The following is a 27,202-nucleotide window of genomic DNA, read 5'->3' on the forward strand; positions in this document are numbered from 1 at the left end:
ACTTTCTCTCAAGGAATCTTAAGCACACCAAAGTTACACAAAGTCAATGATGAGAGCTCCAATGAGATTAACGGGAAGTTGGAGGAAATAAAGGAAGTAGAGAATGAATGGAATGATCTTAATAAAAGCATACAAGGAGCATACAAGAAGCAGGTATGTTTAAAAGTAATTAGTTTAAATATTTACTTATTTTTGCTTTTTTTAATATTTTAATAATATTATATTTTAGCTACAAGATTGCAAGTAATGTTAGTTTATCTATNACCATCCTTAGTTTTTTTCCAGAATCTTAAATTTCTGAATGTAAGTCAGTGTAGAGAGTTGACGAAGTTAATGACACCTTTAACGGCTAGGAGCTTGGTGCACTTGAGAGAATTGAGCATAGAGGGATGTGAAATGGTGATAGAAATAGTAGAAAAAGAGGGAGATGCAACAACAAGTACTGAAATTGTTTTTGAAAATTTGAAGAAGTTGTTATTGAGAAGGTTAGAAACTCTCATATGTTTTTGTTCTGGGAATTACTCTTTTAATTATCCATCTTTGGAAGAGTTAATTATAGGAGAATGCCCCAATATGAAGACTTTCTCTCAAGGAATCTTAAGCACACCAAAGTTACACAAAGTCAATTATGAGAGCTTCAATGAGACTAACAAGGAGTGGGAGAAAATAAAGGAAGTAAAGAATGAGGGGAATGATATCAATAAAAGCATACAAGGAGCATACAAGAAGCAGGTATGTTTAAAAGTAATTAGTTTAAATATTTATTTATTTTTGCATTTTTTTATATATTTTAATAATATTATATTTTAGCTACAAGATTGCAAGTAAGAGTAGGATGAAGCAAGTTTTGTTAGTTTATCCATACAAATGCATAACACTGAGAAGACAAGAAGACAATTTTAAGTATTGACCTTAGTTGAATAAACGGTTGTAGGTTAGGCCCTTAGGGGACGACATTATTATATTATTATTTGTTTAGTTTGGGCTAGGCCCTTAAGAAATTATTAAGAGTGACAAAAAGACACATTTTTCTAATCCATTAGAAACAATAATTATTATTTTTTAATTACTTTATATTGAAACAACTATTAACTTTTACTGCAGGACATTTCCCTTGATTTGAAGTATAAGGCATTCAAAGATGTCAATTCTACTGCGATTTGCTACAACCAACATCCAAATTTATTTTATCAAAATTTGACACACTTGTTCTTGTGGAATTGTGGAAACATAAAATATGCATTTCCGTCTTCTATAGCCCAAAGCCTCCACCAACTCCAACAACTAAAGATAGAAAATTGTGAAGTTTTAGAGGAGATTGTTGCAAAAGAAGAAGGAGCAAATGCAGTTGTCAATTTTGTCTTTCCAAATGTGACCTTATTGCAGCTTCAAAATCTACCCGAACTTACAGCTTTCTATCATGAAAGACATACTTCTGAATTGCCAAAGTTGAAAGAGTTGATATTGAGAAATTGTGCCAAGTTATCTTCAAAATATCTGAGTTTCAAAGAAAATAGCGAGAGTGAACTTCATATTTCCGAGCCAAAATCTGTCTTCTTGGACGATAAGGTACGAATGTTTTATTTCATTCTTTATTGAAAAAGAAAATTAACTTACTTCATATATATTACATTTATTTCAAAAACTTTAATTATGGAATTCTTAACATCTCTATTTTTCCTTGGAAAGAAAATTTAGAAAAATTAATGGTTATTTAATTTGAACAATTTTGCTTTAGGACCTTATCATTTAAACTCATTTATGTACTAGATTTAAAGAAATCAACATTGAAATTTTATTTTTACTAGAAATTTGTTTATCAGGTGATTCATTTTATTATTGAAGAAATTATTTACAAAAAGTTTGCAACTTGAAAGCCTCCTAAACAGGATCATAAATTCAAAATTATTTTAAAATGATTTGGTGGTGGCCAAGAGTAATAAATCAATTAAATTTTGAATCAAATTATATTAGGGTAACTATCAATAAATTATGTACCGATTTCTTTTCAATTATCACATCTATTTGATAATGTTATAGTCCACATTTTTTAATTAATTGCATTAGAAGCTTTAATAAATAAATAAGTAAATGTCCAAAGTCCAACTTATAGTCAAGGAGGATAAAATTGACATTTCATACTAAAAGGAAAAATTAAACAAGAATATTTCTAAAATAGAAGATAAAATTGGAAAATATAAAGAAAAAAATATTTACGAAATCTGAAATTATATTTTACAGTTGTAACCATTAAATACTAAATTTGAAAATTCAAATAATAGAAATTTGGAAGAAAAAGAAACTTTTTAAGAAATTCATATTAATTTAATTTCTGTAACTGTTTAAAAAATAAAATAACATTATAAATTATTCTTAAAATAATTAAGAAAATTGAAAAAAAAATTGAAAATAGTTGTAATTAGATCGCAGTTTGCAATATGGGGTTAAAGTCATAGCCATCAATCAGGTCAGAAATCTAAGGTTGCACCACAGGCACAGCCATGCGATTTGTGGCTATGATTTGCATCTGTAGCCGTTTCCATTAGATTGTAGCTTAAATTCAAATAATTTAATAGACAATAGGACGAGATGTATGCTGTAGTTTTCCAAGTTAGTGGCGGTTGAGTAGCTTTTTGGTTTCAAGGGGTGTAATTGGTAAAATCACATAAATGAAACATTTGCTCACAAATTTGATTCATGGTAGCCCTTTGAAGAATAATCTAAATTCATTTGAATAAAAAATAAAATTCATTTGAAAAGCATGTTTCTATTTTAAACAAAAACAAAAAAGTATGTTTAAACCGTAGTTTACAAAAATAGTTTTTGAATGCAATTTTTAATATTGATTTTAAATTTTAAATATTAATAAAATATAATTTACTAGTTTTAAAATAGATTGTAGTTGATTTGTCAAAATTTGATTGGGTTTGGCCTATGACTTTTGAACCAATAACTAAACTTTTATTTTAAGTATATAATTAAAAAGCTAACTGGATTTTGTTTTATGATGGATTTGTAGATCAACCATGATTTGGAGGTATTTGAAATAAAGAATGGCATGACAAAGATTATATGGCAGAGTCACTCTAAAGCTCTTGAGATCGGATATGATGACTCAATAGATTTTCCACTTGGACTTCTTCAAAGATTTGAAAATTTGAAAGAGCTCAAACTATTTTATTGTTATCAATACAAAGAGCTATTCTTTCCAAGTCTTCCAAATCTTGAAGTTCTAGATTTACTGAATTGTAGCAAATTGATGAGTCTAGTGTCATCTTCAGCTTCTTTCCAGAATCTTAAAGTTATGAGAGTTGACTATTGCAAGGGGTTTATGATGAAGTTAATAACACCTTCAACAGCTAGAAATTTGGTGCAATTGAGAGAAATGAGCATAAAGCATTGTTACCCGTTGATTGAAATAGTAGAAAATGAGGGAGAAGGAGATACAACAATGAGTACTGAAATTGTTTTTGATAATTTGAAAAAGTTGTCACTTGTACGTTTAGAAAGTCTCACATGCTTTTGCTCTGGGAATTACTCTTTCAATTTCCCATCTTTGGAAGAGTTAATTATAAAAGAATGCCCCAATATGAAGACTTTCTCTCAAGGAATCTTAAGCACACCAATGTTGCAGAAAGTCAATTATGTGAGTTGGAGTAACACTTTAACATTGGAGGAAACAGAAGTAGAGAATCGGGGGAATGACCTTAATACAACTATACAACAAGCACACAAAAAAAAGGTATATGTATTCAATTAATTAGTTTAAATATTTATTTTATAATAATATTATGTTTTTAGCGTTAATTATAATAAACTCTTTTTTTAAAGTTAGTTTGTGTATAAGTGCTGTAATGCAAATTTTGCATTAGAATAAGGCTTATCCTAGCGTAGTTTTATTGCCTAGCATAAGGCTCATCAAAAAGTCAATTTGTTCCAGTGGCTGGGCTAATTCTGCGTGTCATGTTCTTGTTTTTAACTATCATATTTTACAAATCAACATTAATTAGAGGTATCAATTTCAGCCCTCAGGTTAACTTTTTTTAATTCTAATTCAAGGGTTATAGGTGGCCCGGTAAAGTAATTGGACTAATTACACGGTAATTGTAATGGAAAAAAAAAGGTTAAATGAATATCTTTTTCTTGCTTAATTTTATATATATAATTATTATATGTTTTTAAGGGAAATATTAATTTTAATTTGATTGACATGATTTTGATTTTTCTTTAGGTTGACTCCAATTTGGAGGAATTGACATTAAGTGGAAGGGACATCATGTCGATTTGGGAAGGAGAATTTCAAGAGAGCTTTGGCAAAGTAAAAACTCTTCGATTGATTAATGATACATTTGCAACCATTCCAATTCAAATCCTTCACAAATTGAACAGTCTTGAAAAACTCATATTGAAAGTGAGTTCATATGAAGAGATATTCTCATTTGAAGAGGATAAGGAACACATTGGAACACTCACAAAATTAAAAAAATTAGCATTGTTTGGACTTCTAGATTTAAAGTGCATTTGGAAACAAGACTCTCGATTGAACTCAATTCTTCAAAATCTTGATTGTCTGAAGGTGAAATATTGTCACCACTTGACTACTCTATTGCCATCTTTAGCATCTTTTGAAAATCTGAGGATTTTGAAGGTAAGCAATTGCAATGAGATGCAAAACTTAATGTCATCCTCAACAGCCAAAAGTCTGTTGCTACTAAAATACTTGTTAATAGACAATTGTGAAATGATGATAAAAGTATTAGCAAATGAAGGAGCCATAGAGAAAGGTGAAATTGTTTTTGAGGAATTGAAGGAGTTGCAGTTGCGTAATTTAGAAAGTCTCACATGCTTCTATTGCTCCGGGGATTACACTTTAAAATTCCCAAATTTGGAAAGATTACATGTGAGTGAATGCTTCAAGATGAAGACTTTTTCTGGAGGAGGCTTAAGCATGCCAAGGTTAAAGATCTTGAACACTCAAGATTGTTCGTTTTATGACATTGATGCAATCATAGAACAATTACAAAATGGTAAGTATTCATTTACTTAACAATATATTTTTTTCGNATCTTTAGCATCTTTTGAAAATCTGAGGATTTTGAAGGTAAGCTATTGCAATGAGATGCAAAATTTAATGTCATCCTCAATAGCCAAAAGTTTGGTGCTACTAGAAGAGTTGTCAATAGAAAGCTGTGAAATAATGATAGAAATATTAGCAAATGAAGGAGATATAGAGAAAGATGAAATTGTTTTTGAGAAATTGAAGAAGTTATGCTTTTATAATTTAGAAAGTCTCACATATTTCTGTTTTGGGAATTATACCTTAAAATTCCCAAATTTGAGGATTTTGAGTGTAAGGTATTGCAATGGAATGCAAAACTTAATGTCATCCTCAACAGCCAAAAGTCTAGTGCTACTAGAAGAGTTGTCAATAGATAATTGTGAAATGATGATAGAAGTATTAGCAAATGAAGGAGACATAGAGAAAGATGAAATTGTTTTTGAGAAATTGAAGGAGTTATACTTTTATAATTTAGAAAGTCTCACATGTTTCTGTTTTGGGAATTACACTTTAAAATTCCCAAATTTGGAAAGATTATATGTGATTGAATGCTCCAAGATGAAGACTTTCTCTGGAGGAGGCTTAAGCATGCCAAGGTTAAAGATGTTGAACTATAAATATTGCTCGGAGAGCGACACTGATAGAATCATACAACAATTACAAAATGGTAAGTATTCATTTACTTAACAATATACTTTTTTCGTAGACTTCTTCGTTTTCCTTCATTGAATTAATACTAGTCAATACTAAATGATCTTTATCATTGATTTTGTCTTTAATTAAAATCCTCTAAGCGAATCAATTATAGACTATCAAGTATATATAGAGAAGCTACAATATTACAATTTATGTTTCCTTAATTTATACATGTTTTTGAAGTATATATATTGAAGTAATTGTTGGGGAAATTTCTCATTTTCTTGTTTAATTGATAAATTATGATCAATTTAGAGCTTAAAATAGCATTCTACACAGTTTTTACTTTTATTATTAATATATTATTCTTTGTGATTACAGATTGTTCTGACTTTTGTGAAAGATTCCGAAGAGAAGATCAAGAGTTTTAGTTGGTTCAACAACATACAGCAAAGTCTCGTGGTAAGTGTGCGTTATTAGATGAGTTGTGATTTCTTTTTTAAACCTAAATCATAAGACTACATATAAAAGTTGACTATGCATTATGCGTTTCTCTTGCATACATACTCTTTATTTTTCTGAAGTGTAAAAGATATAAAAGTATTTCTTAATATTTATTAATTTAGTTAAATTCTAAAGTTCGTGTAACAAAATAAACTCAAAATACTCGGCTACGAACGCCTTATTTGGGGCCGGCAAAACGAGTCAACTGCTTGGTACTCCAGGTCAGCCGAATCTTTTGCTTGAGCTGCGCGGTTTGGTCGCTTTTGCGCCTCCAGCCGTGCGGCAGGCCACACATTTTCAGCCAGATCTTGGCCTCAATGATGTCACCACCCCTCCATAACCTGTTATGTGCTGAATTTTTTTCCTTTGGGCACATGATGATAAGCTAATCCTTCAATGCCCTTTCCTATACTGGTTTATTCTTGGTATTTTAATATGAAGGACTAGAATGTTCATGAGCTTTTTGTAAGATTTGGTTTACTCTGCATCCCCTAGGAATTGTTTACCCAAGCAATTTATTAGCTCTCCTGGTTTGAAGAGTATCTTTAAAGGGAAAGTAATAGACCTACTGATTCATTATGCCAATATACAAACCCATTAGTGATCATCAGGACATATTTAAAAATTAAGGTATTGCCATCAGTTTTATGAAGGAATGTAGTTTTGTTTTTCATATGTAGGTTTAACCCATAATGCATAATAATGTTCCTTTTTTTCCTTCATGTTATCAAGGGGGATTCGAGCAAGGCTATTGATTCTTGCTAATACCTTAAGGTTTTTGCATCCTTCATAAGACATTCAAGGATTTACCCAGCTCTACACTTGATAACTTTAGTTGATTGAGGTGCTACTCCACCATTCTTTAAATGGTATGGTATGGTTGCATAAAATTTTGGTTGTTTTTTCTGCTGGCACTTCGTGATCCAGCAAATGAACAGCTTTCAAGTATGGAGACACAAAATCGTTTTGTAATATTATGCTTGTAGAAACTTAATAGTTAATTGAAGCAAACCCCCTTTTTTGTGACAGGCTTACATCCTAGCCTTCAACAGTTTCACAACTGAGGACATTAATAACCCGAGGTATTCTTGAATCTTTTCATATCAGTTAATTTTCCTGTGTCAGTGTGCAGCACAGTTTTTTGGTAAAAGCAAACTACAGAATCATTTTACAAATATTATTTGTATTGGTATATTATATATTAGTTGATTTCTATTTGGTTTGCGCTTTTGCTCTTATATTTGTAAGGTGACTTGATATCATTTACACTTTGCAGATATATTACTCCTCTTGTAGACTATTTTCTGAACTCCCGTTCTTTAAAAAAATTCAGTTTAATTGGCAGCATCAACATTGCAAGAATCCTTGTCCAAACCCTTAGATTTAAAACCCTCTTCACTGTCATCTTTGCAACCCTACGGCTAATGGAGCTAGTCCTTCTCCTACAAACACCCAGCTTGTGGGACCAATGCCTAAGGCTGGTGCATTTCGCCTATTGGTGCTCATGGTGTGAGTATTCTTTTGCATCCACTCTCCATAAAACATGGTTGTCATACTCAAATATCAATTGAATGATCTCTTACTGTGCAGCCATTTCAGGGTGTTGTTCCCCCATCTCCAGGTGCTATTGCTGGTTGATGTCAAACAATTCCCCTCCTTACCTCACCCTGCTGTGTGCGCATCCCTCCGTGTCTTGTGCCAGTCTCTCTAGTGCAGGTAAGGACATTTGTAATTTTTATGTTTTGCATTGTTTTCTCTCCCCTCTTTAGCTTAATATGTTAGGTTTATTACGCTAGTCTTTTATTATATTATTTATATTGGGATGTCTACAGCTGCATTCTTGAAACATCCAGGACGCCGACAGGTCTGAATGGGAGGATTGTCATAGAGTATTTTCAGCATTTGATGAAGCGTATCTGCACTGGCCAATCTGATGATGTCTGGATGAGTGACATAATCTTTTGTTTTTTCAAGCTTGATAGCTACATAAATTTTAAATGGCCTTTATATCAGCTGGTTGTAACAATTCTCTGTTCCTTCTCACCTCTTATTATCTTTTTGTTTTCTAGTTGTCTTTGCTGGTGTAGCACATACTCCCAATGTTATTCTCAAGATAACCTTACTAAGCTGTTGTGCGAACCCTTAATCAAGTTTCTAATGTCATGAGCATGGACTTCCATCCACAGCAGCAAGATATTCTTCTTGTTAAAAATAGAAAAAACCACTGTTTAATGCTGGTCACTGAAAATTATAAAACTTTTTCCAGAGATTATTATTATTGATTGAAATTTCTGTTCTTTACTGTAGTGGGGACAATGTTGTGACATTAGCCTTTGGGAGGGTTCTGGGATTGCACACAAAGAAAGCTCTATGCGTACCTGATCTATAGCACCAAGCATGTAGGGTAAAGATCCAAGTATTTGCATTTTATTTCGTTTAGGAAGAAACCCCTCTGCTTCTATGGTGCTGGATATTTCTTGTGGTTATTTACTGCCTTTTGTGTGCCTGTGCTCATATAATGATATTTTACTACTTATAAAGCTATTGCAATCCATATGAACTATACTTTCGTTAATAATACCAACCAGTATTCTAAGAATTGAGATGCATAATGCCAGGAACTGTGGAATGTTAAGTCAAATGCGAATCAGTTTTAAACCTGCTCATCTGATGTGCTAACCTTTCTTTTTGATTTTTTTCCTTTCTTTTTTTTGAATATCCTGACATGCCTCTGAGGATGATGGTATGTGACTGCCAATTCACATGGTAATAGCACCTCAGTTGTGAGTTAGGGCAAATACAACCCTCTCTGCATGTTAGTGCTTGTTTCATGATTAACAAAGTAGGAGAGGACTGGCGAAATAATTTTAAACTACATTGACTTCTTACAAATAGACACAGAAATAAAACTATCAGTTCATCAAAAGCTTAATACCAATCAATGTTAATGCAATAAAACATTATCAATGATGTGAAATACTTTGGTAATTTCCCCTGCCTATTAGGCCTGGGATACACCACACTCTGGTCTACTCTATTGGCCCTTCCGCCAGCGCTGTTCACAAGCTTTTGAAATAGCAACGTACTGAAGGAATCCCTCGGGGAAGGTTTATTACTTTCCATTTGTAATTTTCTTTTGGTTTTTATATTTAGACCTTTTAATGTCATTGCAAACTCGTCAGCTACTGCATACGTAGCGCTCCAGTGTGGCAGCCTCCCGTGTAACACTTATGATCAATGACATAAATGATAATAAACCAGTGAAGAGGTCTGCTCTATGCATCGCTTCATTCCAAAATGATTCTTACTTGTTGTCTGCCTCTAGTGGAAAAGTTTCCTTATTCACCATGATGACATCAGGTAAGTTATTGCACCTCTCCAAATTTGAAGTCTGTATTTCATACATGTTCACAATATTTGCTTGAGATAATGCTTTTGCAATTTTTTGAGATTCCACATGACTGAATAGATTGCTATGTGTTCTTAGGTCATGATTATGTTTATGCCTCCACCTCCGGCAGCTACCTATTTGCATTCCATCCTCAAGAAATATTATTATTGCCATTGGGATGGAGATTCTACCATTCGATATACAATATCGAGTTTGATGGTGAAGGTTCTCACTTGATCTGTCGTTTTCTTTACTTAATTTCTGAAGCTAGTTTTATGTATACCTGGTCAAAGGATATGTTCACCTGACTTTTGCTCCATTTATTAGCCAGTGTTAATTATAGTTGATTATGATGGAGATTATTAATGTAAATTTGATTCTGGTTTGGTTGATCATTACCTATACCATTCGTCCGATTTATGCTTCTTAGCAGAGTTCATTAGAGGGAAAGTCTTATTGTTACCTTCTTGTTTTACTGATGGGATGGTTAGTATAATTCCATAAGGACTATTGAAATCATTTTTTTTTTTTTTTAAATTAAAACATCATCTTCCTGAACAAAACAGATGCAACAAAAGTACAAAAAGGCGAACCTGATCCATCCCCAATAGAAACAAACTTAAGTATAGCTATTTTATATCAAATCAATAGCTCTCTCTGATTATCTAAAGCTAATTGCGCGACATATAATGAGGACATAACTAATGTTGGATGTTGTTGCAGGTCAAACCAAACTTAAGGGTCCACCAAAATCAAATCGCAGGCTTGCATTTTCCCAAACTTTAAATGCCTTGATGTCTTCAGGGCTGATGCTCGGTTAGTGCCTGACTTATAAAATTTTATATGTATGTTATTGGCTTTAGTTGTTCTTATAATGTTATTGGTATGCTATAATTTTTTTTGTCAAAGAGAAAAACCTAGAACATTTGGACATAAGGGTTTGCTCTATGAACTTTTGCTTATCTGGGAGCAATTACTTTATATGAACTCGAAGTTACAATTTGAGATTGATCTTAAGCCCATTTGGTTAACCAATGCCTGCATACATAGCCTTTTCTTTGGTAAAATTTCAAAACATAGTTGAATTACTATGTAAATATAGTCTTCTTGGATGGTACCTTCTCACAATAGGTGTTGAGAAGTGCCCAAATATAAGCTGTCGTTTGAATAGGTGAAGTCAAGAATCGAATTGTTTTGAGGGATTTTCTAATGTGAAAGATCTTTCCATGGAAAATGCTCTTTTAGATTATTTTTGAACATGAATCTGGTTATTTGGGTACTGTCATAGCTTAAATACCATTATTGGGCTCTTGGCTATAAGCTAAGCTTTTGATATGGTTTTTTGATCAAGTGGTTACTCAACATGATACATGATATCAGTGCTAAGTGCAGCCAAGTAATTTGAGTTCAAATCCCTTAGCAACTTCATTCAAAACAAGTTGTGGGTAGAAAAAGACATTATATAGGACTTACAAGTAAACAAGAATGGAAATATCTACTTCCACCGTAGCTAATCACTTACTACTACCTGAAAAGAATAGTCAATCTTACAAATGAGGAAATACTCTAATTTACTACAGTTTCAAACATGGCTTCCCCCAGTCCCTCTAATGCTATTGAATTTCAATCAGGGTCCCAAAATCAGGTGAAGCTTTTTCTTTCTTTGTTATCTCTGGGTTTTTTGATTTCCGCTGCTTAATATTTTATTTAGTTTCATTAATTTGATGCAGCTATGTATGTGGAGTACCGATAAATGGGAGAGCTGAAATCAAGGTTCATACAAGCACCAGCTGGCCGTCATCCCCTTTTGTCGGAGAAACTAACGTCCAGTTTCATAATGATCAAACACATCTTTTGGTGTGTTCATGATAGCCAAATTTCCATTTATGACAGCAAGCTTGAATGTTCACGTTCAGTAAGTTTTGCTTCCATGTCATCATGTTGTAGTTTTTCTTCAGTTCTCTCACTCTAGTAAACTACCGACCATAATCTTATTTCTAATGCGCGTGGAAACACAGCATCACAATATTAAGTCAATGAGATTGCCAAATCACATATTGTTGTTTGCATAAAAGTTTAGTTATTTAGCCTATTATCATCATTGTACTAGTTTCCACGCTGACTTCGCTAGAGAAAATTTCCTACTTCAATGGTTTTTTTATGGATAGTATGTTATAGCCTTGGCTAGTGCGTGGCTTTATCGCTCATTTGAATCCACTCAGTATTCAATTATGGTTGACGTTGTAACTTCTATTCCTTCAGGTTTCGGGAATTGCTGGGGCTTTAGATTCTGCTCTTACAGGAGCAAGTCTTGCTCCTGTTCAGAATTCACATTCTGATCAAGGAAAGTCTTGTGTTTAACATTAAAACTAGTGTTACACTTTTAGAGGCTTGAGATCCTGCTGGAGAGAATATGTTTTTTCCTTTCTTGCTCCGACAAATTTCTTTGTCGTCATTGCAGCTTCTTTCAAGGTCAGTTTGGACTGAAAAATACTAGTCCGTTTTCTGCTTATTATATCATCATTGCTGTGCTTATCGATGAATTTCTGACAGATACTCAAATTGGTTGTCATCAGGACTGGCTCCTCGGAATCTGGTAGTGCAGGCTCCAATCCTGGATGTGAATGGGCTATTTCAGCTGCTCCGGATGATTTTATTATGTATGACTTATGCTTTATTCAACTGTATCTCTTGCTTCCTCTCCGACTGTATCGTACACTGAGCGATCTGCTTATATTTGACATCTGAACCTTTACGGATAGCACTGAAGTTCATCTCTAGTATATACCTTCTATTTATTTATTTACTTCTTTGTTTGAGTCCAATTTTGACCTTATTTATGCTCTCCTGTAGTGTTCACTAGATTTAACTCATCCATGTCAGAGTCATGAAAGTTATCATTTAACTAGCATATTTATGTAGTTTCTCTGACTGTGCAGGTTATTCATGACATAACTTGTCTGCCACAGAGGTCTCTGGTGACTACCTGGTTCATGTTCTTCGGCTTCTGTCCTTCATGCTCCACTGAAATTCTTGTTCTAGTAAACAGAGCATTTTAGATGGTGGAAAATCATTGAGTACTACATTACCTTTAGTTATACAAACGATAATAGAGGGACTTGTTGAAAGGCTGTGGAAGTAAGCTCTATGTTTTTTTCTAGGCCTGTTTTAAATATTGTTATTCACATGATTTAAGAGTTGCAGGGTTCTAATATTCCTGTTAATCTCAGTTAAAATGATATTACTATGTTATATTTGATGATGTGCTGGGTGATTGAGACAGCATTTTGTCAAAAATTGTAGGACTTAAGACAGCTTAAGGATAACTGCGACTCACGATGACTAATAAACCCACTTCCTGTCAGGCATTCCCCTTTGTGCCTGGTATTGCGCCCCCTGAAGGTATGCAGTCTTTTCTCTAGGTTATAGCTACACTTGAGAACATTATATTTCTTGTCATCTGCTGTTGTATTTCATTGAATTTTGATGCAATGTCATTTTTGGATGACTTGTGCATATTATTGTTCTGATATACTGTTATGGACATGAAATGTGGCTTGAGAATCTATGTCTAATTTTACTACCACACTCTATTAGGTGTATCCTAGAAATGTAATACATGTGTGATGACATGGGCTCTTCCACCAAATTCGATAAAATAGCATTCAGAATAATATCAATATGAAGAGATGGATCATATTTATGGTTATTTTTTATGTACTGATAATTTGTGCAATTAGTGTCTGATTTCTAAGTTTTTTTAAAAATTAATGCTAATGTACGTACATTATATGTTGCCTAAAAGGCTAACCATTTTTTGTTTAAACAACACAGCACCAGGACATTGTGCTCCGCGTCATCAATTTTTTATTAACCTATCTACTACTTGCAGACTTTATTAGATGCAGAGTGAGCCTGACATATTTGTCAAATGTTTTTATTAACCTATCTACTACTTGCAGACTTTTATTAGATGCGAGTGAGCCATGAAATATTTGTCAAGGAGACTAAGAAGGATACTGCTTGGTGCTCAACTAAATAACTGGTTGCTATCATGAATTGGCTGCTGATCTCATCAGTGTGTGTTAGTGTCTCGAGTAAAAGTTTTTTAATCTTTTAGGATTCTTTTATAACTAATATTCTTTAAATCACCTGCCCAGGCTAGGAAACGAGTTTTTCCACTCCTGAAGATACGGCAAGGTGCACAAAGGCGAGCTGGAGCAGCTCAGATGTCTCAGACCATATGTATCCGACACTGACAAGATTTGCATGCAATTGTTTCTTGATATCAGGTAAAGCTTGATTTTTGGGAACATTAGTATGATCTGTTTCCTGAACTTCTTTAACTCCCATGTATCATTAACGCATTTTAAAATGACCAGGAATACGCCAATCTTGCTGCCTGTTTGAAGCAGCAGATATTCCAGCATACCGTTTCTTGTGGCAATGTGTTGCTCCTCCAGATCGGCAAAGGCTGATTAATTTCTAGAGTTTTGGGTTGCAAGTCTCAACTGCTTGTAGATTTAGTTGTTTTATTGGATTTTGAAGTATATTGTTGTAATGTTGACTCATTGTGAAATGTGAAGTTTTTTTTGTTTGTTTTTTTTTATCCTAGTATTAGGTATTCTCTGCAATCATGGCGAATTACTATTTGTCTAGTTTTACACTTCATTGATCCACTCAGTATTTCTTTTTGTCAGGTTAGGAGCAAAAGCAGAGGAAAATGCCGAAAGAAGAGAGATTTTCTGAAAAAATTCTGTTGTATTTCCGATAACAAGCACAGCTACAGTGACACCTTTATAGGTTGTTTTAAGCTGAACAGTAACTACACCTAACGGCAGTAACCATTGCTTTAACAAACTAACAGAGCCTTAAACGAACTCCTAACAAAGCTTAACATCTTCCCTCAACTAAAGCTGGAAAGATTATTACATTTTTCTTGCTAATCTTCCCTCAACTGAACTGGGATTTGCTGCACTTTTACCATCATTTTCCCGCAAACAGAACTGTGTAGCATTGTGCATCTTCATTTATCAATATCTCCTCTCAGCTATGTAAAAGTTCTTGGAATCTCCGCTGAAATGAATCACTTCTTTCAGTATGCACCTGATCACAGACATAAGCTATGGTCCCCCAACTGATTTTACACCCAAAACACAAGATGGCAATCTGACCAAAACCAGCAGATAACAATCTGACTTTTACCAAACTGAATATTATACAAGCATCAACTGATTATCATAATGTGATCAAACTGAGAGCAAACGGCTGTTAGCAATTGAACATTGTACAAGCAGTAGCTGAGCACTTCAGATAGCACTCTGACCAAAACCAGCAGATAGCAATCTGACTTCTACCAAACTGAATTTACACAAACAGACAGCAATCTTACTTTCACTGTAACCCCATTCTAATATTACATATATCCCTTTGGTTTTGTTTATAAGAGGGACTTTTCTGTCAAATTTTAAAGTTTGGTTGTGACGAAAACGAAGACAATGGAAGCTGTTTGGGTTTTGCATGTACAAGGGCACAAATCGGATGTTTTTGTAAGGAAAAGGATGTGGCAGGTTTATTAGAATTAAGAGATTTTGGGGCCGTTGTAAAAAAAAAATTGTTTTATATAAATTTGGGTCGCTCACCCAAATAAGAAGAAGAAAGTGGGAGAAGAAAACCGAGAAAAAAAGAAAGAAAGAGAGAAAGGAAGAGAGAGAAGGGAGAAGAGAGAGAAAAAGAAGAAGAATGAAGAGAGGACGTCGGCCGAGGAGGAAGAAGAAAAAGATAAATGATGGAAGAAAGTGAGGTAATATAGGATGGTGCTTGGGCAGCTGGGTATTTCGGGTTGAGCTGAATTTTTTTAGTGTGAGTGGTTTCTTTAAAACTTTTCCAAAAATCTGAACTTTTCGATTGCTTGTTAAGTGAATGTTTTCTCATGCTGTTTGATAAACAATTTACTGTTGACTGTGGCTCTCCTTGCTTGCTGTGTTCGGCTGAACATAGAAGAGTGGTACTGCATCAGATCTGGTCTTTGTGTTGCATGTCCATTAGATCTTTCTTAAAGCTTAAGACTTATGTCTGCATGTAATGTTTTGATGAGTTCTGGATTATATGTGAAGTTTGTGTGAGTTGCTTGTCCTCCATGCTTCGGTGTGGATTGGGATATATTTATGTTGAAGAATTGCTTAAATTGGTTTTTTAATGATGTGTATTAGGTTGGGCAGTGTGTTGGTAAGTTTGCTGGGATTTTGTTAAATAAGATAAAACATGTTATGAAAAATTACGTTTGCATGCTATTTGTTGTAATGAGTAATGTTTAGAAAGTCTGAAATAGTAAGTCTTAAAGTCAAAAAAAAAAAAGGGTACTTCTCATTTATGATTGTATGACATTTCCTTGGGATTAATGGTTTCTTTTATATATATAAATTTTGCTAAACCCCTTGTTTTTGTAAGGATTAATTATTATTTTTTGGTGATCATAAATCTGGGTTTCATAATATATTGATAAACTTCCTAATTTGGTAAGGTTTTCATGGTTTGTGACGTTTTTTTTTTTGGGAAGGTAGAAATAAAGTGATATTAAAAGGCTAAACTGTCAGTTTTGAAAACATTTTTTTTACAGTTTTAATTTTCACCCATGTATTGATATATTCTGTTAAAGGAAATGTTACAATTTAGAGCGTGGAATTGGTTGAACTGCATATGAGTTGAGATTTGTGATTGTCGATATGATTTCTTGGTAATATTATAAATTGTTGAATTTGTTAGTTTTGAGAATAATGTTTTAAAAAACTTGCATTTTACCCCCTGTTTTCCATGAAATCTCATATGTTGGCATGAGTTATCCTTATATGAAATATTCTTATATTATATTATTATATTATTATTATTATTATTATATTATTATTATTATTTTTGCTCTTGGTTTAATTATATTATAATGTGTTATATGAGGTTTGACTTTTAAAAGTGATATTTGCTTATGATTTGTATCAGACATATGCTAATCTGTATTTGAAGTAATTTATAATCTGGTATACCGTCAGTTTTTGAAACATGTTTAGAAAATTGCAGTTTCACCCCTATATGCGTTCTAAATATTATGTCATATTGATGATTTTATAAGCACTTACGAAATCTGCTCTTGACTTACATGTTACTTGAGTATTCATGAGATTGTTATGGTGCTAAAACCACCCTACAGAAGTACCCTCCCCCAGTTTCATCGGCTCTGCCCTAGCGATGCAGGATTCCGCTGGGTATTGAGATATTTGGTCTTCAGGCTCTGCGCATGCGTATTGAGATATAGTGCTCTGCCTGGGCGTTGAGTTTGTCCGCCAGGTAATTGAGATGGTTTTTTCTTCAGCTCTGCCGCCGCGATGATAGATCTTGCCGGTATTGAGATGTATTTCCCATCTCTGCCTGTGTGTGGGATCCCCCAGTATCGAGATTTTGTCCCTAGGTACTAGTTGTGGTGAGAACCTTTAGTATCATTTACTGCTTCGAAACAGAATCTCAGTTTAAAGTTTTCAGATACCAGCCTACAGTTTTCAATATCATTAATAGCTTCAGTTTCAGTATCTGATGGATAGTTTGCATTAGTTTATATGAAACAGTTGATGTGTTGACATGATTTATAGAAACATCGTCTTCAGAAGCTAAGCATTCTCAGCCATTCTTTAAGTTCTCATAAAAGAATTTTTGCATTTAGTGATGAGCTAGGATTCATAAATTGTTGTCAGTTTAATTGATCAGATTAATAATATTAGAACAATTAGAAATGAGTTATGCATGCATACATGGATATTAGCTGCCACCATGAAAGAATGTTCAATGGAATCATGTTGTTTTCTGTATTTTATAAGAACCATTGCATGCCCACTTTTGTTTGACGATATTTTGCAAACTCCCCCCTTTCCCCACTCACTGAGTTTTCAGCTCACCCCTTTTTAAATGTCTTTCCCCCCACCAGACCTTCCGAGATCGTGCCGAGCAGTGAGTCTCCTCTCAGGGTTGTGCCACGCGTTGACATCTTTTATGTGGGTTTTATATTTATGTCGCATTGTAATTTGGACTTTCGTTTCAAGAACTCGTGTTTTTCCTTCATGTATTTCCTTTTGTTACATATTTTGGAATGTTTAGTATAAGTGGAAAACCTGATACCACAAGTTTTCCCTAACTCTTTTCTTTTGTAAAACGAAAGATGATGCATGTCTTTTTTTTTGAGATTTGGAAATGGAAATACTATGATGTTATTCATGAAAGTAATGTCTTTAAACGGTTTCGCAGTTTTTTCTACATGGCACGTCCTCGGGTATCCGAGTCTTGTGGGAGCGCCCGGATCCTACGGGTGAGAATTCGGACGGGTTGTGTCCACTTGGTCATCAAGCATGGTTTTCGATTTTAAAGGGCATTTTTTTTTGAAAATTTTACGCATGCCAATTTGTCCCTTAATGAAGTTTTTTCCGTCCATGAGTTTTATTTTAGAAACAAATTTGTTTATGTTTTGTAGATATCAGCATGAGTCAACGTGGCCAGGAGCGGAAATCCTCACAGCTAAATCCTTGAGAGAATTATTAGGTGGATTCCCTAGATGGCAAAATTCACGGAGGGTAGAGTGAGCCTAGGTAAGGAGAGAGTAGAGAGATGGTCTGGAAGATGCCGGTGAGTGAATGTCATGAAACCTAAGGAAGAAAGACACGACGAGAGGAATCGTATACAATGCTGACAGGACTGATTCAACACATGTTAAGGACACGGATAAACCGGGAGAGTGGAGGGTTGAGGACTACATGGTTTATGGTGCGACGCACGGTCGTGAACATAATATAGTCACGAAAATGGACCTGGGCCAGACTATGGATAGGCTACAGCTCAACTCTGATGACCAGTATGGCTGATCCTCGGAACGATCTAGGTGCACAGAAGTTCCCTGGACGTCAAGGAAGGAAGGAAAAACTAGGGATAGAAGGCAAGAGACACAGCGAAGGAATAGCAGAGTAGAACAATGGGGCAAATGAATAACAAGTTTCTGATAGATGGGGGAAGCGCACACAAGGATCGCCCGGGGCGCAGAGTGAAAGCCGACTGCACATGGGGGGGAGTACGGCGATCAAGTAGGACATGCAGCAAGAATTATGGTTGATTGGGAGTGGATGGGAAAAGATGTGAGTCGATGACCAAAAACACTACACGATTTGCTACCGTGTACTGTACACCTGATCTGGAGCCTCATCAGGGGGAGCTCTGGGAAAAGTGACCGGGTAAGGCTCGATGCTCGTAGTCGAGTACAGACCTACAATACTGGCCCTAGGCTCACGACAACATCATTACTCCATTCCTTCATGAAACGATACGGTACATGAGGAATAAATCTATCGATCATTCTGAACGATTTTTCTGTTTGCTGATTGGTTCTGCGTGATCGGCTGCTGATTGACTCATGCGGATACTTTATCACAGAATGCATACAGGACAATGCGATTCAGTTGATCTAGGACCGACCAGGAGAACTAATATATCTTGCAATCACAGAAATGAACTAGGATCAGATAATGAGACAAATGGGAAAGTCTCATAAATTGTGTGATCAATCAATAAAATAAAGGCCAGCTGTAAAAGAGGGTAAAAATAAAGAGCATGACCGACCATATAAAGGAGCTTGAAATATGAGCACAGGCAGCAACAACATCGTAAGGGGAGACATCTTTCCCGTGAGACGAGCGGCCTTCGCGGCTTACAGCATCAAAAAGAACCGCGGAGAACCGAGACGTGAAGGGAGAAAAACTGCGAATCGCTGGTCCGCTACACGTGGCGATAAGACTGGGCTCACCAATTTGTGTGAAGCACCATCAGAATGCGGCGAGCGCGACGTCCAATACTGCAGAATAATAAAAGAATGGACGTCAGCTTTCGCGTAGTTAGCTAAAGAAAGAGAGCTCCCGAGGACACAAAAAACCGTAGTTAACCGGTGGAGTGTGTAGATAGGTGCGAAGTGGCCCTAGTGTAATAGGAGTCTGCCGCACACAGACAGAGGAGGGTCAGGTTTTTACACTCTGGGAACTTACAAAACTCATAGGTAGACCAAGTGAGCGAAGATACCCAAGTGAGACAGGAAAATCATCACAAGGTTGTCGTGGAACGAAGCCCACTTAAGATCATGTGTATGAAATCACTTGAATAATTAAAGAGAATAACAGAAGCTTCACCTATAGATATAACGAAGGCCAAGGTCTTGACGTCAGTACTCAAGCATGGCCCTGGAGTCACGAGTACAATGCACCAATCAGTGTCGGGTCGCCTTCCGTTTTGGACAGTGTCACGAGGAAGGTCCTCAGGTTGCTGTTATCATTGTGGGCAAAGTGGCCATCTCAAGAGGAATTGGTCCTATTCTGACTCAATGTGGTTGGTGTCAATCAGAGACCGGATTCACTAGAGACGTAGTGTTCAGTTCCGGGGCACAGGGCAGGATTGCAAATAGTAGTAGTGGGCAACCAAATGATTAAGCGACCCCAAACTCCAGCACCGTTTGTTCGCCTTACCCAACAAATGCACAAGCCATCCAGTGTGGAACGGGTATGTATTCTAACTTGAGCGTGAGGCTCTTATTTGATTAATCCTATTATTACGACATTCGATTGGGTTTTCTAGCATGCCAACCGGAGTTAGAGGATTCTGATTGTGTGTAGAACTGATGGTAGTCGACCCTATAGAAACTCTATTATTGGGAATGAAGGGGGTAGTGGTAACTAGAGATTGTGTATGCAGACTTGATAAAAGACCCATCTCCGGGTGTATTACTGCATAGTAATTTCAGAGACGAAATTTGTAATTAAGGGGCGAAGTTGTAAAACCCCATTCTAATAATATACTAGAGTGTCCTTTTGTTTTAGTTTATAAGGAGGGAACTATTTCTGTCAAATTTTAAAGTTTGGTTAGTGACGGAGAAAACGATGAAATGGAAGTCTGTTGGATTTTTGCATGTAACAATAGGCACAAAATCTGGATGTTTTAAAAAAGTAGGCACAGATGATTTGGAGGGGCCGGGTATATAATTAGAGTAAAAGATAATGTGTGGTGGGGGACGCTGTGGGTGTAAAGCAAGAAAAACAATCAATTGTTTATAGATATACTAAAGGTTGGATGTGAGAAAGAAATCGGCAAAGAACAACAGGCAAACAAATGGGAGAGAAGAAAAAAGTGGGGTAAATAGAAACCAGGGGAGAAAAAAGAGACGAGACAAGAAGCAGCAGTGGGAAGAGAGGGAGAGGAGGAAGTGAGAGGCAGAAGAGGAGAAAAAGAAGGAAGAAGAGAAGACGTAAAAAAGTATGGGTGACAAAAGTAGCGGCAGAGAAGGGAGGAAGAACGCCAAAGCGGAGAGTCAAATGATGACGAAAGAGAGGATGAGGTAGAGAGAGGATAGGGAAAACATGGCCTGGGGTGGGGGGGAAGAAGCGGGACCCTGAGCCCGAAATAAAATTATAACATTCGTTCAATACGGCATGTCTGAGCATGAATCATTTTTAATTAGGTGTGAGATGTTTTTCTCTTTAAAAAACTTTAATCTTTTTTGTCTAACCTTTTACAAAAAATCTGAACATTTTTCGATGGCTTTTTAAGTTGACAAGTGTAGTCAATCTCATGCCTGTTACTGGATACAAATTACTACCTGTTGACCTGTGGCTCTAACCTGCTTAAAAGACATGTGTGCGGCTAGAACATAGAAAGAGGGGTTACTGAGAGGAAAACGATCGATCCTGTCTTAGGGTGTTGCAGGTCATAAATATAATCGTTCTTACATGCTTAAGACTTAATTCGGGGCATTGCAAATGGGTTAATGTGTTGGGATGTAGATTTCTGATTCTATGATGAAAAATTTTCTGACGGAAGGGAGGAGTGGGAAAAAGAAAATGCTTTCGACATTACCCAGATAAAAACTTCGTTGGTTTGGGATATATACTTTATTGTACACAGAACTATAAAAGGCTTAATGAAAACCAGAGGTTGCTGAGAGATTTTTCTAATGATGTGTGTTAGGTATAGGTTGCAAGTGTAGAAAATCTGGATAAATAAGGTTATGTCCAGATGGGATATAAAGTAGTGTTAAATAATATCAAACAGTTATGAAAAACATTACGGTTTGCATGCTATTGTTGTGGTACTGAGTATAGTATTCGAAACGAAAGTCTGAAATCGATAGAGAAAAAGAACCAAGAAAAGATCCGATATACACAAAAGCGGAAAAATCAAAGAAAACAAACCAGAAGAGGGTAGACTAATCTCGAGTTATAAGATTTTATGACATTCCTTTGGATTTAATGGATTATTCTTTATTATATATATAATAGATTTTATGTGGCTATAAACCCTTGTTTTGTAAGGACAATGTAAAAATTATTATGTAAATTTGGATGACATACATCAAAAATGCAATGGGTGGAGGGGGTCATAAATGAGTGCGGTTGAAAAAGGGAACAACTGGAGAACACTCATGTGGGTGTGTGAAGGTTTTACAGTGGTTTGTGACTTATTTGGGTAGTGTTAGGTTGTGGGAGGGGGCGGTAAGAGAATTAAAGTGAGTAATGATATGGCGGGCTGAATGGCCATAAACAATGTGTCAGTTATGAACACAACTTCATTTTTGGTAGGACCCGGAAAATTTGTCCTAAGTTTCACCCATGTGATAATATGTAATAGATTCAGTGTTAAGAGGAAAGAAATTCCAATTGTCACAGCTTGGAAAGGAATGGGTATGCATCTAGTGGCCTAGTCGGCAGAGGTAAGGAGGACATAGCCATTTATGTGATGTCGAGTAATGAATTTCGTATGTAGATATAATCGGCATGGTGGTAAGAACTTTGTTTAAGATGTTGTTGAGATAAAATAGGATTTAAACAAAGGGCATTGCATGGGTACCCGCCTGAGTTTAAATCACACATTAAATGCGGTCAGTGCCATCATGAGACAACCGGAGTATATGCCTTCATATGAAGCTATGCTAATGATAGAGATACAAGATTTAATAAAGGTCTGCTTATAGCATCATGAGTTATTCTAGCATATATTACTTAACTTAATTTTTTGCATAGACAGATGTGAGGGATCTTAATTAGACATTATTATCAGTTGCTGATATCGATGAGGTTATAAACAATTGAATTAAGAAACGTAAGAATAGTGAAGTGGCATTCGTGAGATATAATTGTATCCGACATACTACTCAAATCATAACATGGTTAATATTATGAAGTAAGTGTTATAGAAGTCAATGGGTTATACCGTCAGTTTTTGAAACATTGTATAGGAAAATTGCAGTTTCACCCCTAGTAGTGACGATGTCTAAGAATTATAGGTCAGTAGTATGGCTAGGGCTTTATAAACACATGATACGTCCCTAAGTCGACAAATTAGACGTGGGAATTACATGTTCGTTGAATTATGCAGATGAGATGTGTAGAAATAAGGGGACTACACTGACGACCACCCTCAAACAGGAATATACGCCGTGGGGAACAACACCTGGTAAACAGGGTAGGCAAATCAATAATACCCACATAGCGGGTCAGCAAAAACGGAATTCGCGCTTGGGATACTTTGAGATATTTGTCGGCAGGTCTGCTGTCAGCATGCGTATTAGAGAATAGATATAAGGCTCTTTAATGTGAGACAGCAAAAGAAAGCCCACCGCGACTGGGGAGATTGAGTAATATGTCCGCCAGGTCAAATTAAGAGGCATGTGGAGATTATGCTTTGCACAGGGCTGTCATGCCCTGCGGCGATGATAGTGATCTTTGCCGGGGATAGATCTGAGAGTAATAATTATAGTCCCAGGCTCTGCCTGATGTGTGGGTATCCCACGTCAGGTATCTAGGATTGTTGGGGTCCCGTAGGATAGAGGTGTGAGATGGGGGGGGGGGCTCGCTGGAGGGAATGGGACCATGGGGTAGTGGGGACGGGCTGCGTGGTGGGGGGGAGGGGTAAGAGGGGGAGAGAGGGGTAAAGGTTGGAGAGGGAAGAGGGGGGGGGGGGGTGGGGGGTCACTAGTGTGGAAGAGACCCTAATTAGTATTCCGTTTTAGCTGACAAATTCGAACCACAGGAATATCATATATCAAAAGGTTTTGCAGAGGGTACCAGCGCTAGGCAGTGGGTTTATCAACTATCAGAGTGTCAATAGCATCGAGTTTTCAGTCATCGTTGACTAGATAGGGTTTAATGCATTAAAATTCTAACATGCCACATGGGTGATGCTGATTGTGCATGAGGGTTTATACAGAAAACATGGTGTGCGTCTTCAGAGCAATAAAGACATATCAGCTATTACTTAAATTTAAACTTCATAAACCGGGAATTTTGTAATGCAAAAATTTAGTGAGAAGAACTAGAAGGATCATATAATTGTGTGGTCAGAATTTAAATCTGAATACAAGGGAAAAAAAAATTAAAATAAAGTGGCCGTATATACCAATTATGAATGAGTTCATCGGCCTCGGATAACGATAAAGGGATGAGATAGCGCACCATGAGGAGCACAATTTTCAAGTGGAATCATAGTTATAGTATTTTCTAGGGTGAAATTAACAAGGGTGAACCATTGCATGCCACGATTTAGTTTGACGAATAATTTTAAGCAAGCAAAACTCCCCCCTTTCCCCCACTAACACTGAGTATTGTCATCTCATCCCCATATTAATAAAGGTCTTTCGCCCCCACCAATGACCGTTCCGGCAGATCGATGGCCGAAGCATGATCTACCGCTCGAGGTTGGGTGTGCACCGTTGACAGGGGTTGTTTGCATTAGTTAATAATAATAATTGGATATCAAAAAGCAGGAAATTAGTAAATTATGAGCTTTACAGGAAATTTATCAGAGAACGGGGGCCGTGTTTTATAACCATATCATGGGGTATTTCGCGTTTGTTGGTTACAGGTCGTGGGTGGTTCGAATAAAGATGTACAATAAAGTATGGAAAACCATGATACAACAAGTTTACCGCTAACTCGTAAATTTGGCTTTGGTTAAAAGAGCGAAAGGGTGATGATAGCAGTAGTCGGGGTATTTTTGGATGTAATGTAGAGATGGCAATTGGAAATGGGCACAATACGTCGTGAGGTTACTTCAGGAAAAGTATGTCTGAATGTAAACAGAATAGGTTTCGCGGAAGTTTGGGTTGTGTGCTACGATGGCACGTGCACGGTATAACAACGAGTTCAAAAAATATGGGGGAGGCGCCCGGATACCTGAAAACTGGAGTGAGGAATTTCGGGACGGGTTGTGCAATAATCACCAATACTGAATATTACAAAGTAGCAACCGAACCCTTACGACACAGATAGTAGTAGTGCCTAACCTCAAATCTGAGCCAATTAACTGAAATTACACAAGCATCAACTGAACACTTTACTACAGCAGATAGTAGTAGTAACTGACCTCAAATAGGAGCATCAGACTATCACTTTACTACAGCAGATATAGTAGTAACGGACCTCAAGATGAGCAGCAGCCTATCAGAAGTGACTTGAGTACACTAGTAAGCTGTAAAGATAACATCAATTCATCACTTCTGGTTTTCCTTTAGTTTACTGAGGAGAAGATTCAGCTGTACCATTTGCAACAGCAGTACCTTGCATCTTGTTCTCAGTAATTCAACCTTAAGTAGATAGTGACTTATTAATATATCAGCTGTTTTATCAGCTTAATCTTCAAATAAAATCTCTGATTTCTACCGTTAAATTAGTGAATGAGTTACCAAAGTACAATCATAATTCCTACACAGAAATGAGACAGGGCACTTACAAATAAACCCTAAAGAATAAAATCCACATTGAATAGTATTTTCAAATTTCTACAAAACTAGTCTAACAGTTTAAATCAAATATCAATTAACAGTCAATTTTTATATGATTCAAAATTACAGTGTAATTTGAGGACCCATATATCAAATCTCATTTTGGGTCATTATCTCATGTTTTCAAACAAATTCAAAAGACTATAAGACTATATAGAAAAAGCAGGTAGAACTTTTTAAGTACAAATTAACACCCATGAACTTAACTTTCTGTTGATGTTAATAGTGAACCCCATTACATTGGAGTGTATCAACTCAAGAGAGTAAAACCTAATAAAAAAAGACAGGAAAAGGTTGTTGATGTTGTTTACCAAAGCAACAGGATAAGCAAAAAGATCAAGAGAACTCAGTAGTGATACTCCGTGAGAAAAAATTTAGAGATAACGTATTCAACACAGAAGCATGTGGATGTCCAAGCCTCTGATGCTACAAATCAAATTTTTTATAATTTTCTCTCAGATTACAAGTAATTAGCTCTCTAAGATACAATACAATTACAATCTCTGACACTGAGCCCTCAACGTTGGTAGAAATTACAGAATTAAATGCTCCAGGAGCACAGCCGTACAATAGCAATAGTATTATGCTTCATACATTACTAACATACACCAATTACCATGGGAAATGCTATATTATGTGGAACCGAAGAGGGAAATGCTAGTGGCATTGGGCTGGCAGCATTCAGTTTGAACTAAGCAATCGAATCCTCCCCTAATAATTCCTGAAGAAGTAGAATCTTTGTGTTTCTTGTCCTTTATAAATAATGTTGATCATAACCTAAATATCATAGGATTATCAGCTAAGAGCTGAGAAATACTAATAATTTTTTTTTGTAATTTCCGGCAAGAAATACTCTCTTTAAAGTCAATATTGATTAGAAGAACACCAATAAGCTAAGCCATATGGGATTAATGGATAAAAAGTTGACCGTTAACTACTGAGAACTGCTCAGCACCCTTGTACATCGAACGTAACTGAAGAGTGACTCATTTGCAAGGTAATATGTTATCATAAGCTCGCATCAAAGATACCATGATCTATCGACGCCAGCTAGTGATCTATATAGCTTGAGATGGTGCTGTTTTGCGGCTGAACAAGGTGTGGTGGTATGCAAATGACTACCATTTGATGAGTTGGAAGCTTGGAGTGTGAATTTGACCGAAACAGATCCTTGAAAACTGATATCAAACCTGTGTAGCACCACATTACCACAGAGTTGGCAAATTGGCCGACTCAACCATCTGGTGTTTTCTTCCTTGACCTGTCAACACCTCGAACAAAGTATTGACAATTCTAAAATGATGGTGGAGACTGATACTGAGGAGTAAAAGATACTGAACCAGTAGCATTAACATTTTTCTTTTTTGGTAGTACCATACAGTACTGAGCTACCAGGAACATCACTAGAATGTGAAGGAATTTGATGAGCAAGTCTATTTTCATAAGCCTGTAGTTCAAACAAAGCTTCTTTTAATGTAAACAACTTATTTCGTGAAGCTAAGGATGTCAAATTCACAACCACTGCATCAAATTCAGGACCTAAGCCACTTTAGTATGAGTTTTGAATCTGAGATATCTGTGCCAACTGCCGAGAGCATATTAGCGGCATCTTTCATTTTCTGAACATATTCATGGACACTTAGAGAACCTTTGGCTGTGGTTTGAAGCAAATGTCTGAGACGCATCACTTGAGAACGAGCTTGTGTGATACTCAATTTGTCCAAAACAGTCCAAATTTCACAAGCCGACGTACTCTTTAACTACATGT

General features: G+C 36.0%; 2 protein-coding genes across 2 annotated transcripts; both read left to right on the plus strand.

Annotated features, from left to right (window-relative positions):
* The first annotated feature begins 269 nt into the window (after positions 1 to 269).
* Positions 270 to 7,837, plus strand: LOC116144764. The gene is made up of 7 exons (XM_031430197.1): positions 270 to 732; positions 1,105 to 1,569; positions 3,020 to 3,742; positions 4,232 to 5,027; positions 5,073 to 5,101; positions 6,077 to 6,157; positions 7,790 to 7,837. The coding sequence occupies exons 1-7, from the start codon at positions 334 to 336 to the stop codon at positions 7,835 to 7,837; spliced, it is 2,541 nt and encodes an 846-aa protein (XP_031286057.1). The 5' UTR covers positions 270 to 333.
* A 3,481-nt stretch (positions 7,838 to 11,318) lies between these two features.
* Positions 11,319 to 11,979, plus strand: LOC116144753 (protein TOPLESS-RELATED PROTEIN 2-like). The gene is made up of 2 exons (XM_031430186.1): positions 11,319 to 11,505; positions 11,853 to 11,979. The coding sequence occupies exons 1-2, from the start codon at positions 11,344 to 11,346 to the stop codon at positions 11,949 to 11,951; spliced, it is 261 nt and encodes an 86-aa protein (XP_031286046.1). The 5' UTR covers positions 11,319 to 11,343; the 3' UTR covers positions 11,952 to 11,979.
* Positions 11,980 to 27,202: the final 15,223 nt, after the last annotated feature.

Source organism: Pistacia vera, unplaced genomic scaffold, assembly GCF_008641045.1.
Source record: "Pistacia vera cultivar Batoury unplaced genomic scaffold, PisVer_v2 Contig455, whole genome shotgun sequence".
Lineage (NCBI taxonomy): Eukaryota > Viridiplantae > Streptophyta > Magnoliopsida > Sapindales > Anacardiaceae > Pistacia > Pistacia vera.

Excerpts from the sequence above, each read along its gene's own strand:
- LOC116144764 (XM_031430197.1), top strand. The coding sequence starts at position 334 with ATGACACCTTTAACGGCTAGGAGCTTGGTGCACTTGAGAGAATTGAGC. Across the intron at positions 733-1,104 it reads AAGGAGCATACAAGAAGCAG|GACATTTCCCTTGATTTGAA; the intron begins GTATGTTTAAAA and ends CTTTTACTGCAG. Across the intron at positions 5,102-6,076 it reads AAAATCTGAGGATTTTGAAG|ATTGTTCTGACTTTTGTGAA; the intron begins GTAAGCTATTGC and ends TTGTGATTACAG.
- LOC116144753 (XM_031430186.1), top strand. The coding sequence starts at position 11,344 with ATGGGAGAGCTGAAATCAAGGTTCATACAAGCACCAGCTGGCCGTCAT. Across the intron at positions 11,506-11,852 it reads AGCTTGAATGTTCACGTTCA|GTTTCGGGAATTGCTGGGGC; the intron begins GTAAGTTTTGCT and ends CTATTCCTTCAG.